At 48.1% G+C, this 14,243-nt stretch overlaps 1 protein-coding gene and 1 pseudogene across 1 annotated transcript; both read right to left on the reverse strand.

Moving 5' to 3' along the window:
* Positions 1 to 850: 850 nt before the first annotated feature.
* On the reverse strand, positions 851 to 1,178 carry LOC102843117 (annotated as a pseudogene).
* A 7,726-nt stretch (positions 1,179 to 8,904) lies between these two features.
* LOC102843526 (chromosome unknown open reading frame, human C19orf12) lies at positions 8,905 to 13,485 on the reverse strand. The gene is made up of 3 exons (XM_006887828.1): positions 13,326 to 13,485; positions 8,994 to 9,123; positions 8,905 to 8,938 (listed from the first exon to the last, which is right to left on the reverse strand). Exons 1-3 carry the CDS (start codon positions 13,483 to 13,485, stop codon positions 8,905 to 8,907), a joined length of 324 nt encoding a protein of 107 aa, XP_006887890.1.
* Between the last annotated feature and the right edge of the window lie 758 nt (positions 13,486 to 14,243).

Consider the following 14,243-nt stretch of genomic DNA (forward strand, 5'->3'; position numbering starts at 1 on the left):
TTAATTAAAAAAAAAAAAGAAGGTTCCATTCATCCATTTTATCCTCTCTGGAGTGAGCATTTCTGGCTGTATTTGGCAGTCTCTTTACAGCATAGATTAGGCCGATCAACAATCTTCTTAAACTTAACGCTGAGGGAGCGAAGTTTCCCCAACAAACATTATCATATTGTAGTAAAAGTGGAGAGGAGAGAGGAACAGAAGTCTGCTTGTCGATGTAGTGCGCCAGGCCAGACCTCCATATTAACAATAAGGTCCTAGAAGAGTCCAGCTGATGGGGTCCAGGGAATTACACTGACCCTACTGATGGAATCACCATCCTCATCCTGTCAGCTGACCCCCCAGATGCAAATGTATGAACAGCAACATCCTCCACAGACACCTTGCTGGTCCTCTCTGTGACGTTCAATCCTGGGCATCTTCTACACTGGTACCAGAACCTATCACTACCCCCTCACTTCACCCCCCATGCTGCCTTGGTCTTCATCCTAAAGACAGACAATGAGCATGTTCCAGGTATCACAATTTTGGCTCTTGATTTCCCTAGAGGAAAAAAAGGACACCAGGAGGCTTAGCCAAAGTAAAGAGGAAAATTACCTTTATGGAGAGGTACTGGCCAGCAGACCCGAGAAAAGGCACCAGGCTCTCTCTGTGGCTGAAACCAGGAAGCTGGCCAGAGTGAGTTGATTTTTTTTATGGCTCTTATCAGTTTATTACATGAAAGAGTTACACTATTCCAAGTTAAAAGTGGTTACATTATACAGGCTGTGAAGGTTTAAACTTGTGACAAGGGACAGAAGGGAAATTTTCTGCTCATTGCAAGGAAATCCTCACTTCAGGGAGCCACAAGCACTTAAAACCCAGGAATCTTCAGCTGGTCCAGTCCAGTCTCTACAAGGAACTGGCATGTGTTCTTGCGCGGGTCACCCTGTAGCTGAATTACTTCTCCATATTCTGGATACTCAATTACAGTACCATTGCAGTCAAACTTCTTAAACGCCTTCGCTATTTTCTTCTTATCATAATCATCAGCGAGCCCTTGAACAGTTGTTAGGGTCTTCCTGCCATTTCTCTGTTGAAATCTTACATGGATATAATCCTCAGTCCCAGCAGGAAGCAGGTCATCACCCTGACTTGCATCAGGAAAGGGGTCAAGAGTGGAGGTTCTGGATAGCGGACATATGATACAATTCCTTTTCCTCGGTGGAAATGGCCTGTGGAAGGCAGTGGTGGGAGAAGGTGGGCAGGGGGGACAGAGCATAGGGAAGCCAGGGGGCTCAAGGGGAAGGAAGCCCAGTCCTCAGCAGCAGTCAGTGATGGGGGCCATGAGTTGAATTTTTATACAAGGCAAAAATGTGTGAGATTAGGTGGAAGACATGATGTTCAGCTTGTTTGGAACTTAAGCAGTAAGTGTAAGTCCTTCTGGTGGTGTGCATGTAGTAAAACAAAGTAACATAGAGGATTCTGGGCCGAGAGACATCACTTTTTATGGGATGATACTCATGTTCTATGTAGCAAGGTCCTTCAGTTTGATTCCTCTGTCTGCTTGGGAAGGTCAGCTCTTGTCATGAGCAGTGTTTCCATACCCGCATATGCTCGAAGAATGGATTCAAACTGGTTTCAATTCAGACCAGATTTTTCAGGAAGTTAATCTACAGAGATCAATGATTTTTACAAGGGCAGGATATCAGTCACCTGATGTTAATCATTAGCAGAGATTAATGAACAGAAGTTATAGCTATCAGGAAGGACTGGAGAGTGAAGTTCCCAGACTGGGTTTTCACAAAGGACCTTAGATGCTGGGCTATGCTGGTGTCTTCTGTAGGGGCTGCACTGCTAAGCCAGAGGAGGTGTCTCTCCGGCGGCCTGAATCCACCACCAGATCCAGGGGAGATGATGGCAGTCCCCTCCCTTGGGATTTACCACCTCCCACAGCCCCTCCTGGAGTGTCAGCCGTGAGCAGTGACCAGGCTCCAAGATCCTGAAATAAAGCTGCACTGCCTCACTCCTCTCTCGTGTCTCACCCACCACACACACTGTATGTACGGTCTCCTTGGAGCTGGTCAGAGAGGAAGAGGCAGACCATAAGCACATGGGTTGGCAACAGAGGTCACAGGGGCTCAAGCACTGTAGCAATTGCCACGATGGTGCAGGGCTGGCAGTGCTCGCTGTATAGGGTGGTGAGAGGTCTGAGCCAAGTCCATGGGCGGCAGCTAATAACTTTCCCAATGACCACTGACTCAACATCTGTGACCTTCAGATCTGGAAGCCCTCACTTGATCCTGCTGAAGGTACAGGAGAACTTAAGTTATCATCTATTGAATGTATTGGTCAGAGTTCAGCTGGCCTCATGGTCTGGGGTTTGGCGAGAAGGAACATTGACTTTTCCCTCAAGGCTCCAGAGAAAGGGAAGACCTGCTTCCAATAGAGAATTAGGCTGGGAGCACATCAGGAGGACTCAGGGGTGGGAAGTAACAGAGGGCAGGGGTTTATAAGCTAGAGGGGCAAATGTAGAAACCCTCACCCCCACCACTCCAGGGTCTCAGGACTGGCCGTGAAATCACCACAAATCTGAGAGAAGCTGTGGGCGTTTTTACATAAACTGCCTCACTTAAGCTGACTGCAGCCTTTTGAGGTATCATGGTTGTCTTGAGGTGGGGAACTAGGGGTTTCCTCTCTCAACGTCATGTTATTACTACAGATAAAAACAAATCTTATAAACTGTACACTTGCACCATTGATTAATCTTTTTGTTACACAGTTTTTGTAGGCCAACCCCAACAAATCCTGAAACAAGGCTGACCCAGAAGCCTTCCACCACTGAAGTGCAAAGCAGGAAACTTCCTTCCCACTCAGGGATTTACCTATCTGGCTGGTAAACCATCACTGAAGGCACAAGTGACAAAGTTCCATCTCGCATACTTTGGGCACGATGCTAGGAGAGGCTTTTTCTTGGAAAACGACACTGCATGATGTCACATGCTTAGGAAGATCAGAGAGAGAAAAACAGACTATCATGGTGACTGCAGCAATTGTCACAGGACAGGACAGAGTTCATGCCTGATGTTCACAGGCCGCTAGGAGTCATACTCAAGTCGACGGCACCTAACAACAACAACAACGAGACTGACATAAGCAATGCCTCCGGTGCTGTGAGACAGATGCCTGCTGCACAAGAGTGCCATCCCATAATAGGCAAGTCTGCATGGACCACTGACCCACCTGTGCTCACAAATTACCTAAGATCCACTATCTGTGCTCGCAAGTTACCCACGTCATACATGCAAATCAAGTCTCTGTTATTTTTAAAGTTGCTGTGAGTCTTAGAAAAAGTGCCTCCTTGGAGGCAAAGATGACAAAGCTTCCTCTTTCATCCTTTGGACATGTAGCTAGGTGAGGTCATTCCCTGGAGAGGGACATCCTGCCTGGGAAGACGGAGGGTCAGCAAAGGACAGGAGGAACCTCAACAAGATAGACACTGTGGTTTCAGCAATGGGCTTGAATGTTTCAGAGCTGATGAAGATGGAACAGGATAGGGCAGGGTTTAGGTTGCCTGTTCATAGGGATCGTAACGCTGTTCAGGTCACTATGAGTCATAGGTGATTTGATGGCACCCAACAACAACATGGGTCTCAGTGCACTCCATAGTACCTACCAACAACCACAAAAGGTAATACAGCATTAGCTACTTAAACTTTAAAAATGACAATCTTATTGAATCCTTTTTTAGATCTTATTTCATTCATGTACACGGTTTACACAATCATTTCATACACTTATTCATGGACACTGCATTTTGTACTCAGCTCTCCTGATTGGCTTCACACCACCCAGAAAGCCCCGTGACCACAGCCATCTGAAAGAGCTCCATGTGTTCAATTATCTCAATCCTCCCCACATAGGTCAGTTTCAAAGGGTTCCTCCTTCCCACCTGAATACACATGACCTTTCCAGGTTGAAAAGGTAATTCTCTTTGTGTTTTCCATTTTTTTTTAAAATAAGTTTTATATATAAAATAAATTTACTTATAAAGATTTACTAACAAAGTTCATATATGCTGCTTTTCACACTGGATTTTTCCCATTTCCTCTACCCACCCCTCCCTCTACGCATCAAATTGTGAGACCCTAAGATTACCCAGCTGTCCATGCGCGCCCCTCTCCTCCTACCCTCCTTTCTCGTTCCTTCCTTTGTTCATTTTCTTTCTCCTTTACCCTAAAGTATTGGGAGTCACTCTGCATTATACAAACTCAGTTTCTGTGCTTGGATGGGCTGACAAGGGGACTCCTCTGGTTCCTTTTCTTTGCTTTACCTTAACGTGGAAGCCAGTCTTCCTAGTAGAAACCCAGGACCTGTGCTCTTGGACAGGCTGAAGAGATGATTCCTTTTGCTTTAAGTGGTTGGTGAGAAATAAACCTGGAGCCTGTATGTTTAGCTGGGAAACTGCCTCCCACTAGGCCCTCGGGGAGCTCTCTCCGATGGAGGGTAGCACTAGTGTATGGTAACTCTGAAAGTCTGAAAAGTTGGCAGGATGAAATGAACAGATACCTGAAATCTCAATCCATGAGGATTCTTATTCCTTAAGGCCTTCTAAGTCCTTTTCGTTTGTATATACACTGGTTTGTCTATTATTCTGCTATTGAGTCTCATTTATTTAAGCTAAGTATCCCAATCTAGGTATCTCCTGTTTGTTTTAGTAAGTATGCAGGCCCTTAGACAAGATTGATCCAGTGTTAATCTGGATTGCTGATTCCCTTTGTTATAATGTGTAAATCCAGCCAGGACATTGGAAGACAGTTTATATCGACAACTCTTACTTTTCTACCTTTGTTCCTAAGCACTTTATAGACTACTTCCTGTCTTACTGCAATCCTGTCTCCCAGTCCTCTGGTAGTGACCCCTGCTTTCTCTGATCACATTGGGGTCTTACCCTATCTTGCCAGCCCTTAGATCTGTGGCTTAAGACTGGTAACTCGATTTAATTCCTTGCCATCTCACCAAACACCATTTAAATTTTCCCCAGCTTTGGTGACATAAGTCTGCCACACTCCACACCGTTTTCTCTGTATAGAAAGACACCCCTAAGTCAGTAGAAGATTTCTACCCCTGTAAGATCCCACAACCTTTAGTCCCTAAGACCCTTCTCCAGAAAAGCAGCTGGTTAATATCAGGGCCCAGGATACCTGAGCACCTGCCCAAGATTAACATGCTCCTCCTTTGTAGGAAGGTTGACAACTGGCCACCAAAATTACAACCATAAATGGAAAGCAAAGCACTCCAAAATATTCCCAGAGAGTGCATCTTTTTTTTTTCATTGATTTTAAAGAACATTTACAGAGATTTTGGATTTCCATTCATTCATTATTGCATTTTTCTCCCCAGAGAGTGCATCTTGAAGAAATGATCACTCACTCTGGAAAACCTTAAAGGGGGGGAGGGGGGGAAGCTATAGCCTTACACTGCTGGTGTGGAATCTAAGAGAAAGGGGAGAATAGCTACAATGCTGTTTAACCTCAATCCTGGGTGGGGGATCAAAAACAATGGCCCATAAATGGCTCTCTTGAGTTTAATACACTCCCAGTTAAATCTCTTCTGTAAAAGAGAAAAAAAAAAAGAGCTGGAGGACCTATGTGCAGGATTTCATGGCCTTAGAACAAAACTGAGACTGGAAAAAGGTTGCAGAGCTGAATTTATTACCAAGAAACCCTTAAAGGTTTTTATTCTAAAATCCTCAGACACCGAGGGAGATTTGTTAGGAGACCCTCTTCTTAAGACAATCAACCCCATCAGCCCATAACTCCTAAAATAGCAAGGCTGGCTCACCTCCCCACCCATTCAGCTCAAAAACCTGAACACTCACCTTACAGAAACCCCATTTCTTTTTTTCCTTTTTAAGACAGTCTATTTTTTTTTTCTTTCATACTGGTTGATTTATAAAGTTCATGTTTTGCACACTGGATCTTTCCCATTTCCCTCACTTCCCCCCTTCCACCCATCAAATTAATTGTGCAATGCTATAATTAACCCCCGTAACTCCATTTCTTGAACCCAAGATTCCTGACAGCCTAATAGCCCAGTGTTCTCACCACCTTATAGGTTTAAGGTCAAGGTGTAAACTCTGCCTCCAACTGGGCACAAGACTCCTCCTTGGGGCAGTATTCTTGGAAAAGTGCAACCAAGGAGCCCCCTAGAGGCAAGGATGGTGGAACTTCATCTTGTCAGAAGAGGCCAGTTCGTGGAAGGGGATGTCAATGCTGGGAAAGGAAGACCCTCAACGAGACAGACTGTAACAAGCGACTGTATGAATGGGCTCGAGCATATCAGAGATGATGACGCAAGACAGAGCACAGTTCAACTCTAGTGGCCCAGTGGTAAGAAACTACACTGCACTCCCAAAGGTCTGAGGTTCAAATCCACCAGCTGCTCTACAGGAGGATGTACAATCTCCTCCCGTGCTATTTATTGCCTCTGAAAACATACTGGAGGGTCAGCTCTGGGTCAATTCTGACTTGACAATACACAACATCATGAGTTGTGGGCGACATGATGGCACCTAACAATAACATTCAAAACAAGAGCTGAAAGAAAGTACATGGAATTGATGACAGTAGGGACCTCTGAGGAGAGGAACGGGGCAGAGGTCAAGAGTGGAGGGAGATGTCACTTTCTGTTTGTTTATGCACTCTGTACCTGTTGAGTTTTCTATCAGACATTTATTACCTGTCTAAAAATAAATACATGAATTTTTTAAAAAAATACAAAAACACAAGTACTAAAACCACAAGAGTAGACAGGAAGGACTAAGAAAAACCTAAAGTGTTCTCAGTTCCTGAGAGATGAGACCCGAGTTGGGCTGCCAGCTTGTGTCAGGTCACCCCTGGGCCAGCTAGTAACAGGTGTCATCACTAAACTGGGCAGGAGGTGAGCGTCAGTGCAGGACTTCAAGGGCTGAGACCCTGTGTCTCCAAGGCCCAGCCAGAGCGGGACTCAGCACAGCAGGGATCAACAGATGAGAGTCAACCAACTATCAGAAGAGGATTCTATCACAACCTGGTGCTCCTAGACACATAGAAGTTGTTCCAGAATTGGTTACTTTTCTCCAAAATGGGAAGAGGAAATTTGAAGCACTGATCCAAGTCTCTTTCTTTTCCTATCATTCTCTTTATCTCCCAGTGAATGTTTCCCCTTTACACTCACTTGTGGCTGTTGAGTTGGTTCCAGGTCACAGCTCCCCTCATTGGCTTTTCTAGACCATTGGAGGGAGACTGTCCATCTTCCTGCCAAGGAATCGCTGATGGATTTTAACCACTAGGGATCCACAGCCTTTGGGGTTTCAGTGCAAAATGCTATTCACTTGACCTCCAAAATAGGTACATTATAACTCCACTAAAGTTATAAAAGGGAGCTTGGTGGCCTAGCAGTAAGTAACTGTGCTGCCAGCCCAAAGGTATGTGGTTCCAACACACCAGCTGTTCTGCAGGAGAAGGATAGGCATTCTCCTCTTGTGTAATTTACAGCCTCTGAAAACCCGCTGGAGGGTCAGCTATGAGTCTATTCCAACTTAACAGTACATAACAACAACAAAGTTAAAAGCTGAGTAGGGGACATGTCCCAGCTGTCTGTTTTTTAGTTGTGGGAGGGATTATTCGGAAGGAAGAGCAGAAATTGCTTCAAACAAAACCACACAGAAAGGCCAGCCCCCAGCCCCCACTGCAGGCCCACACAGTGACCACGCTTGGCCACCTTCTCCGCAGGAGGGGACACTGAGGTCTCCAGACCAGGCCAGCTGGACAGTCATTTTCCAAGATAAAGACTCAAGCCTGGTGATCTGTGAGCCTTTTCCTTCCTTCATCACTGTGGCTTCTAGGGCATCTGCAAGTTCTCTTCACACACGGAGGTGCTATGCTCTGCACCCCGTTTCCCCCTGGGAGGCCTGTGTCCCAGACTCACAGGAGGTTCTGTGGTGGCTCTGGAGCCTCTTACAGCCAGGGGGACCAAGAGAAGCCCGGAAGGGCAGGGCTCAGACAGTGGGACTGAGGAAGTGATCATTTTAAGGCCACCCACTCCAGTACCTTCTGTCTGATTCTCTGTGAGACTATGAACGTTGGAGACGCCACACATAAAACGTGGGGAGAGGAGCATTCAGAAAACGACTGCATGATGGCACTGAAGTCAGGAGGTGGCTCTGCCAGCCTTACGACATTAGGAGACTTAACAGAAAAAGCACTGCTTAGACATCTGAAAGAGCAAGAATTTATACTCAACATATTGAATTCAAAAGGCAGAAGTCAACAGTTACATGATTTTTTCAGGTGTGTAAATCAAGACTCTGATGGAAGAGGCCAGATGGTCAGTGGGTGGGAGGACGGCCAAGAACACTTGGCCTTTGGCACATCCCAGCCCCGGCCATGTAGAGGTCACTATGTGGGAAGGCGTGGACTCAGGAAGGAAGCTGTGTTTTCAGGATAGGCTGGCCCAGCCCCGAGACCCCATGTCCTGCAACAAAAGTCACCTTCACAAGGTGAAAAGGTCCTGAGGGAGGGTCTGCGTCTGCTGGACCCCATGACTTTCCAGCTTCAGGTGACCAGGAGAGAATCCAGGAAACACCACCAGTGCCGCAGGCAGCTTCCCAGAGGTCCGGTACTCACTAGTGTGTGAGAGCACAAAGCCACAGCTTCTTCCAGTTTCTAGAACATGAGATCACACAGCAGTAGGCACTCCAACAGGACTTCCACGCCAGCTCAGGGGACACACTGGCAGCGTGGAGTCTCAGGGGACTCTGGATAGCCACCCCTGCCTCCTTCCACAGCACATGAGGTTGGGGGTCATCCACGGGCACTCACTTCCTGGACAGCCCGGCCTAGTCCCCGTACCGAATCTCCGCCTGCAGCTCCTTGGTCATGTAGTTCACCAGCATGGCCAGCAGCTGCTGCTGCAGGGCCTCGCTGCCCATGACCAGCGCGGTCAGCTGCACAATGTCCGTCCACTCCAGGTGCCTGATGATGGCTGAGGCCTCATTAAAGAGCTTCTGCTGCTCGGCCGGGGGCAGCTCCATTATGATCTGAGGAATGGGCTTAAATTGTCCACTCGTCATCCAGGCACCTAACAGACCCCCGACGGCCCCTCCTGGAAAACAAGGAAAGGTCTAATTAGGCAGGCCATGCTCGTATATGACAGTCAAGCTTCTCGCTGAGAGGACAGCCACTAACATGACCAGCAGGTGCACTTGTGAGTCCGAGTGGGCTCAGTGTCACCGCTGCATCTCCAGGCGGCACGGAGGGCAAAGGTTTATGGAACTGACGGTCCATTAGGCTCAGCTAACTGACACTCAAGCAGGCCCCTCCGGTCTGTACTACAATGAAAAGTGAAGAATGGCACATTGAGAACTGTGCCGGCTGGGATCCTCCTTCAGGACTGAAGACGGTTCTCCTGCCCCCCAGCGTCTCTCCTCACGTGGGAGTGAGCTCTCGAGGGTCAGTTCACCGGGAAGGCTGAGTGTCCTCCCCTGGTGGTTAGTGCACTTCGGCCCGTGACCTGCAGAATCTGCTGGTGCCCTCGCACAGAATCGTGAGGACAGATGGCATCATTTTCTCCAGAAGCAACGTTGCTTGTGCAGTACCGCAAAAGGTGTGTAACAATAACAAACACATTTACCTCATCCAAGTCTTTCTTCTGTGCACAAAAGGGTGCTAATACAATTTTTATTAAATTTACTGTTAAAAGGACTCACGTAAGGACCTACTGGAGTAGGGATTCGAGGACTTTGTGACCATGGGAAGTTCCACCTGGCCAGGCCTGGTCCCCAGGGGTACAAGACAGTGCAGACAGGAGCGGGCACTCCAGGGCAACAGTGCTAACCTCAAGAGCCACCACGGAGTGTGGGCCGACTGAACCAGAGGTGGGGGACAGAGAGCAGGATCCCTGTCCAGAGGGAGGGGCTACTTTACACTTCTCTAACAGACCCACAAAACAAGTGACAAGCCAGCTTTTTAGCTTTAAAAAAGTTTGGATTTCTCAATGCCAGAAATTAGGTATTTCAAAATGCAGCCCAGCTAGACTTAGTGACTCATTTCCAAAAAACATATCAATGAAACTGACCAAGGACAGCACCAGCAGTGACGTCACGTGGATGCAGGCACCCCTGAGGCCCAGGATGAAAAGAACACATCACTTTGGGTTTTCTTCCCCCGAAGGTCCAGGTTGCGGCTGCCGTGAGCTGCTGCTGAGCCAGTCCCTGACCCGGTGACCCCAGTGAAATGAAGTGCTGCCTGGTCCTGCACCATTCGTGCGAGAGGCCATGACTAGACTGTTGTGATCCACAGCATTTCACTGGCTGAGGACCAGCAGCTGACCACCAGGTCTTTCTTCTGAGCCTGTCTTGGTCTGGAAGCTCTGCTGAGATCTGTTCAAAATCAAAGCAACATCCAGGCCTCCACTGACGAGTGTGTGCTCAACCGCCAGAAGCCGAATCTCCTACAGAGAAGCCAAAAATCTACCACATCACACTCGCTCCCACCGCCTCAGTGTGATTACGAGGGAAGATCAGAGAAAGGCAAACTGGAGGAAATTATATGAAATATCTGACTCTTTAAATATATTCAGGCCAGGGAAGCTCTGGTGGCCTAGTGGCAAGAAGCTGCACTGCAATCCCAGAGGAGCGCTGTTCAAATCTACCAGATGCTCTGCTGGAGAAGGAGGGGCAATCTCCTCTTGTACCAGTCAGATCTGATTTGACAGTTTACACACACACAAAATAATAAAAATAAAATTAAAAAAATATATCCAGGCCAGGAAAAACAAAGAGAAATGAAGAAACTGTCCGAGACCAGAGAAGACTAAAGCAAAAACATCACTGAAGCAATATGGTGTCTTGAACTAAATCTTAAAACCAGAAAAAAAAGGTTATTAATGCAGAAATGAGTGAAATCCAGATGAAATCTGAAGGACAGCTAGTGGTAATGGCTGGAGTCCTGCTTTTACAAAAGTTTAAGACCAAGTTCAAGATGAATTGAAACTGGAGGAAAAAACCTGAAACTGGGTGAGAGATAGACAGAAATTCTCTGCAAGTTCCCTCCAAATCTAGTACCACTTCAAAAAAACTGAAAACTGCTGCTCATGTGAAAACAAGTCAACAAACCCTGGGTGCAGTCTGGATTCAGAACATTTGGCTCAGAGGCGGGCAGGATGTGCACACCCTCTCGGCCCCTGGAGACGTGGGCCGGACTCCTGACGTGGGCAGGACTCCTGACCTGGCCGGACTCCTGACCTGGCGGCTGAACTCTGCACCTGCAAAGCATAGCCTTCCCCTCCAAAGAATGAACATTCTAGGAAGTGAAAAGCAGAACTTAACAAGTTTTACTGAACACACCCCCATGACACCAGTGAATGCTTAGAGCCAACAAGAGCTGCACTCCTCTGCACTAAACCTTTATGAGAACATAAATATTTGATTTAGAGCAGCACTTAATGCAGAAAGTCTCCAGGAATATCAACTAGGAAATTATCAACTCTGCGGAGAAGAGAAAATCCCTTTGTTTTCGGGTTAGCGTGATGCTCCCACGCGTGACTGGGGCTGGGAAGTGGCGAATCCCTGGTTCCCCTTACAGACATACTGTTCTCTACGGCTTTTACTAGATCTCAATAAAATGTGTGTTCTCAAAAGGGCATCAGGGGACAGTTACCTGCTAAAATTATCCCAGTAAGCCCTCTTGAAGCACATTAGATGGGGGTGAGGACAAAGAGAGGGAATGTCACAGAGGAAGGAATGGCCTTTCCTCCCACGTCCTGGATGACAACGAGCGGAGGTCAGGACCTACCAGTTCTCAGTGTTTGGAAAGCGAAAGAAGGAGCTATGGAGAAGGACACCTGGTCACACCCGTGTCATGATCTCTCTCCACAGTGAGGCCTGAGTGTAATATAAAATGTCCTTAGATGTCAACTCCACTGCCATGCTGAAGTGTTCAGTGCAGGCAGCCTCAATGGTAGGCAGGGACACAGAAGTCAAGCTTAGTGGTGACAAAGCACTCTCTCTCTCTCTTCTGTCTGTGTTAATGTGAGGGCCACCGGCCAGGGAGGAAGACTTCTGCTGGACAGTGAGCTCTCTGAGACATCCCCTGACCCCCGCCGGGCCCCTTAGCACAGGCTGCCCAGCAGACAGCAAATGTTCAGAGACTGCTAGGTGAGCCCAAGAGGGCAGGCCAGGCCAGGCTAACAGTGGACACTAAGCCACTAAGAAAACACCTGGGGAAGGAGCCTGCAGAACTTATGAGTTGCTACTGTGTGATAGCCTTATGTGCCCAGCACTGCCAGTCTGAATGGCAGCTGAGTCAGCATTCTAGCTCCAGCCTAGCCCCTGGCTCGGGTCCCAGACCTGGGCATGACGGGTCTCATAAGCCTGGGCGCAGGAGCTCTTCCTGCTTGGGAGCCAACGGAAGAAAAGGATGACTTCAGACCCAAAAAGTGATGCCTTTCTGAGAAATCAAGTTACACCACCTCTTGGGCAATTAGGCCAACCTTTTATCACTGCCAAAAGCTGGTTCCCAAAAAGAAGAAAGGACAAAACAATGGTGCAGGGTGACCACCCCAGGAGCAAAAGACAGCGCTCTGGTGGGTCAGCTCTTTGTTTTTTCTGTATGGGACTTTTTGCTCTGAAAATGATGACATTCTTTCTAAAATAAATGTCAATGGTCATAGAACATGTATGTATAACAAATAACCCAAAACCCAAACCCACTACTATAAGGTTGGTTCAGGGATCCCCTGGGACAGGGCAGAACTGCCCCAGAAAGTTTCCAAGGGTATAAATCCCCAAACAAACAAAATTTACTGGCATCAAACCAGTGCAGCTCATAGCAACTCCCGTGAGGCTTCTGAAGCCAGGGATCTTTACGGGAGACTGCTCAGTGCTCCCTGAGGTAGACTTGAACCGCTGACCTTTCAGGAAGCAGACTGGTGGGTCACACTCTGCCACCAGGGCTCCTTTTACTCACAGTAAGGGCTCAGCAAAGCCCAGCTTGCTGTCTGGCTCCCTTTCTGAAGTGACATGGTAATGAATGAGCCCAGGGGAGGGGCAGTGCAGGGGATACAGCATATACTGGTATCTGTCCTCTGTGAGACACACCCTATGGGAGGGACCCTAGCACTCAGATCCAATCCTGAACATCCCTCCTGAGACTCACACAGGAGACTTTCATAGGATCAATTACTCTCTCTCTCTCTACACACACACACATACACACAGTCATGAAAACAACACTGACCAGCTCCCTGGGGGTCCCAGAGGCCCCTTTAAATATCTGCCTGGTTGACTGTCCCCAGAAGGCACTTACCTAAGGCCAGTCCTGGGGGGCCACCAACCAAGCCGCCAACAAAAGCCACGGCCCCCGTGACCAGGGCGCCCTTCCCCGACTGCTTGAAGGCCGCCTTCATCTTCCTCTCCTCGGACACAGAGCACAGCAGCTGCATGATGTCCCCCACCATGGCCGGCATCCTGATGGCCTTCAGGAAGAAGCGCACAAGGAGAGTTTGAACAGACTTAGAGGAGTTTCCCCAATGGAGCTTTCAGGAGGGTCCTAGCTTCCTGCAGAGAAAGACAGCGCCACCATGAGCATGGCAGAGCAGCCCTCACATAGGAAGCTCACCGCTCTGGGGAAATCAGGGCAGCGTCCACACAAAGAGCAAACAATCAGCAGAGAAGAGATCTACTCTGTTTTCTGATACTCTTTCAGTTTCTGATCAGATTAAGGGGAGCCTGGCCACAAGGACACATTTCACCATCTCTCGCAACAGTGGCCTGCAATTGGCTCAGACATCCCCAGACTCAGGCCTGCAAAGTCCCAGGCCTCGTGTCCACTTCCTGCAGCAAAGGCAGCTGACCACACACTGAGCCAAGGGAGAGGAAAGGCCAGGCTGGGAGTGCAAACAGACCTTACTCCAGCCAGCTTCACCCCAGTAAGTCTAAGCACAGGACTAGACCCTCCAAGCACCAGATGCCACCTTGTGAGGAGCTTTCAGTAGGACGGGACATCATGGTAGGTAAATGGGACAGTCAGCAAAGATAGGGAAGGACCTCAGTGAATCAGGGTGACACAGTGGCCACAGCAATGCACTTTGACAGAGCAGCGATCATGACGACGGTGGCAGGACCTGACAATGATTTGCTCTGGTTCCATAAAGCCATGATCCAAGCCAACTCAACGACAACTAACAACGGACAGAGAGACACCTACAGGCTGGATTCCTGTTAG

This window comes from Elephantulus edwardii, unplaced genomic scaffold (genome assembly GCF_000299155.1).
Source record: "Elephantulus edwardii isolate Elephantulus edwardi_28Jun2011 unplaced genomic scaffold, EleEdw1.0 scaffold00062, whole genome shotgun sequence".
NCBI lineage: Eukaryota > Metazoa > Chordata > Mammalia > Macroscelidea > Macroscelididae > Elephantulus > Elephantulus edwardii.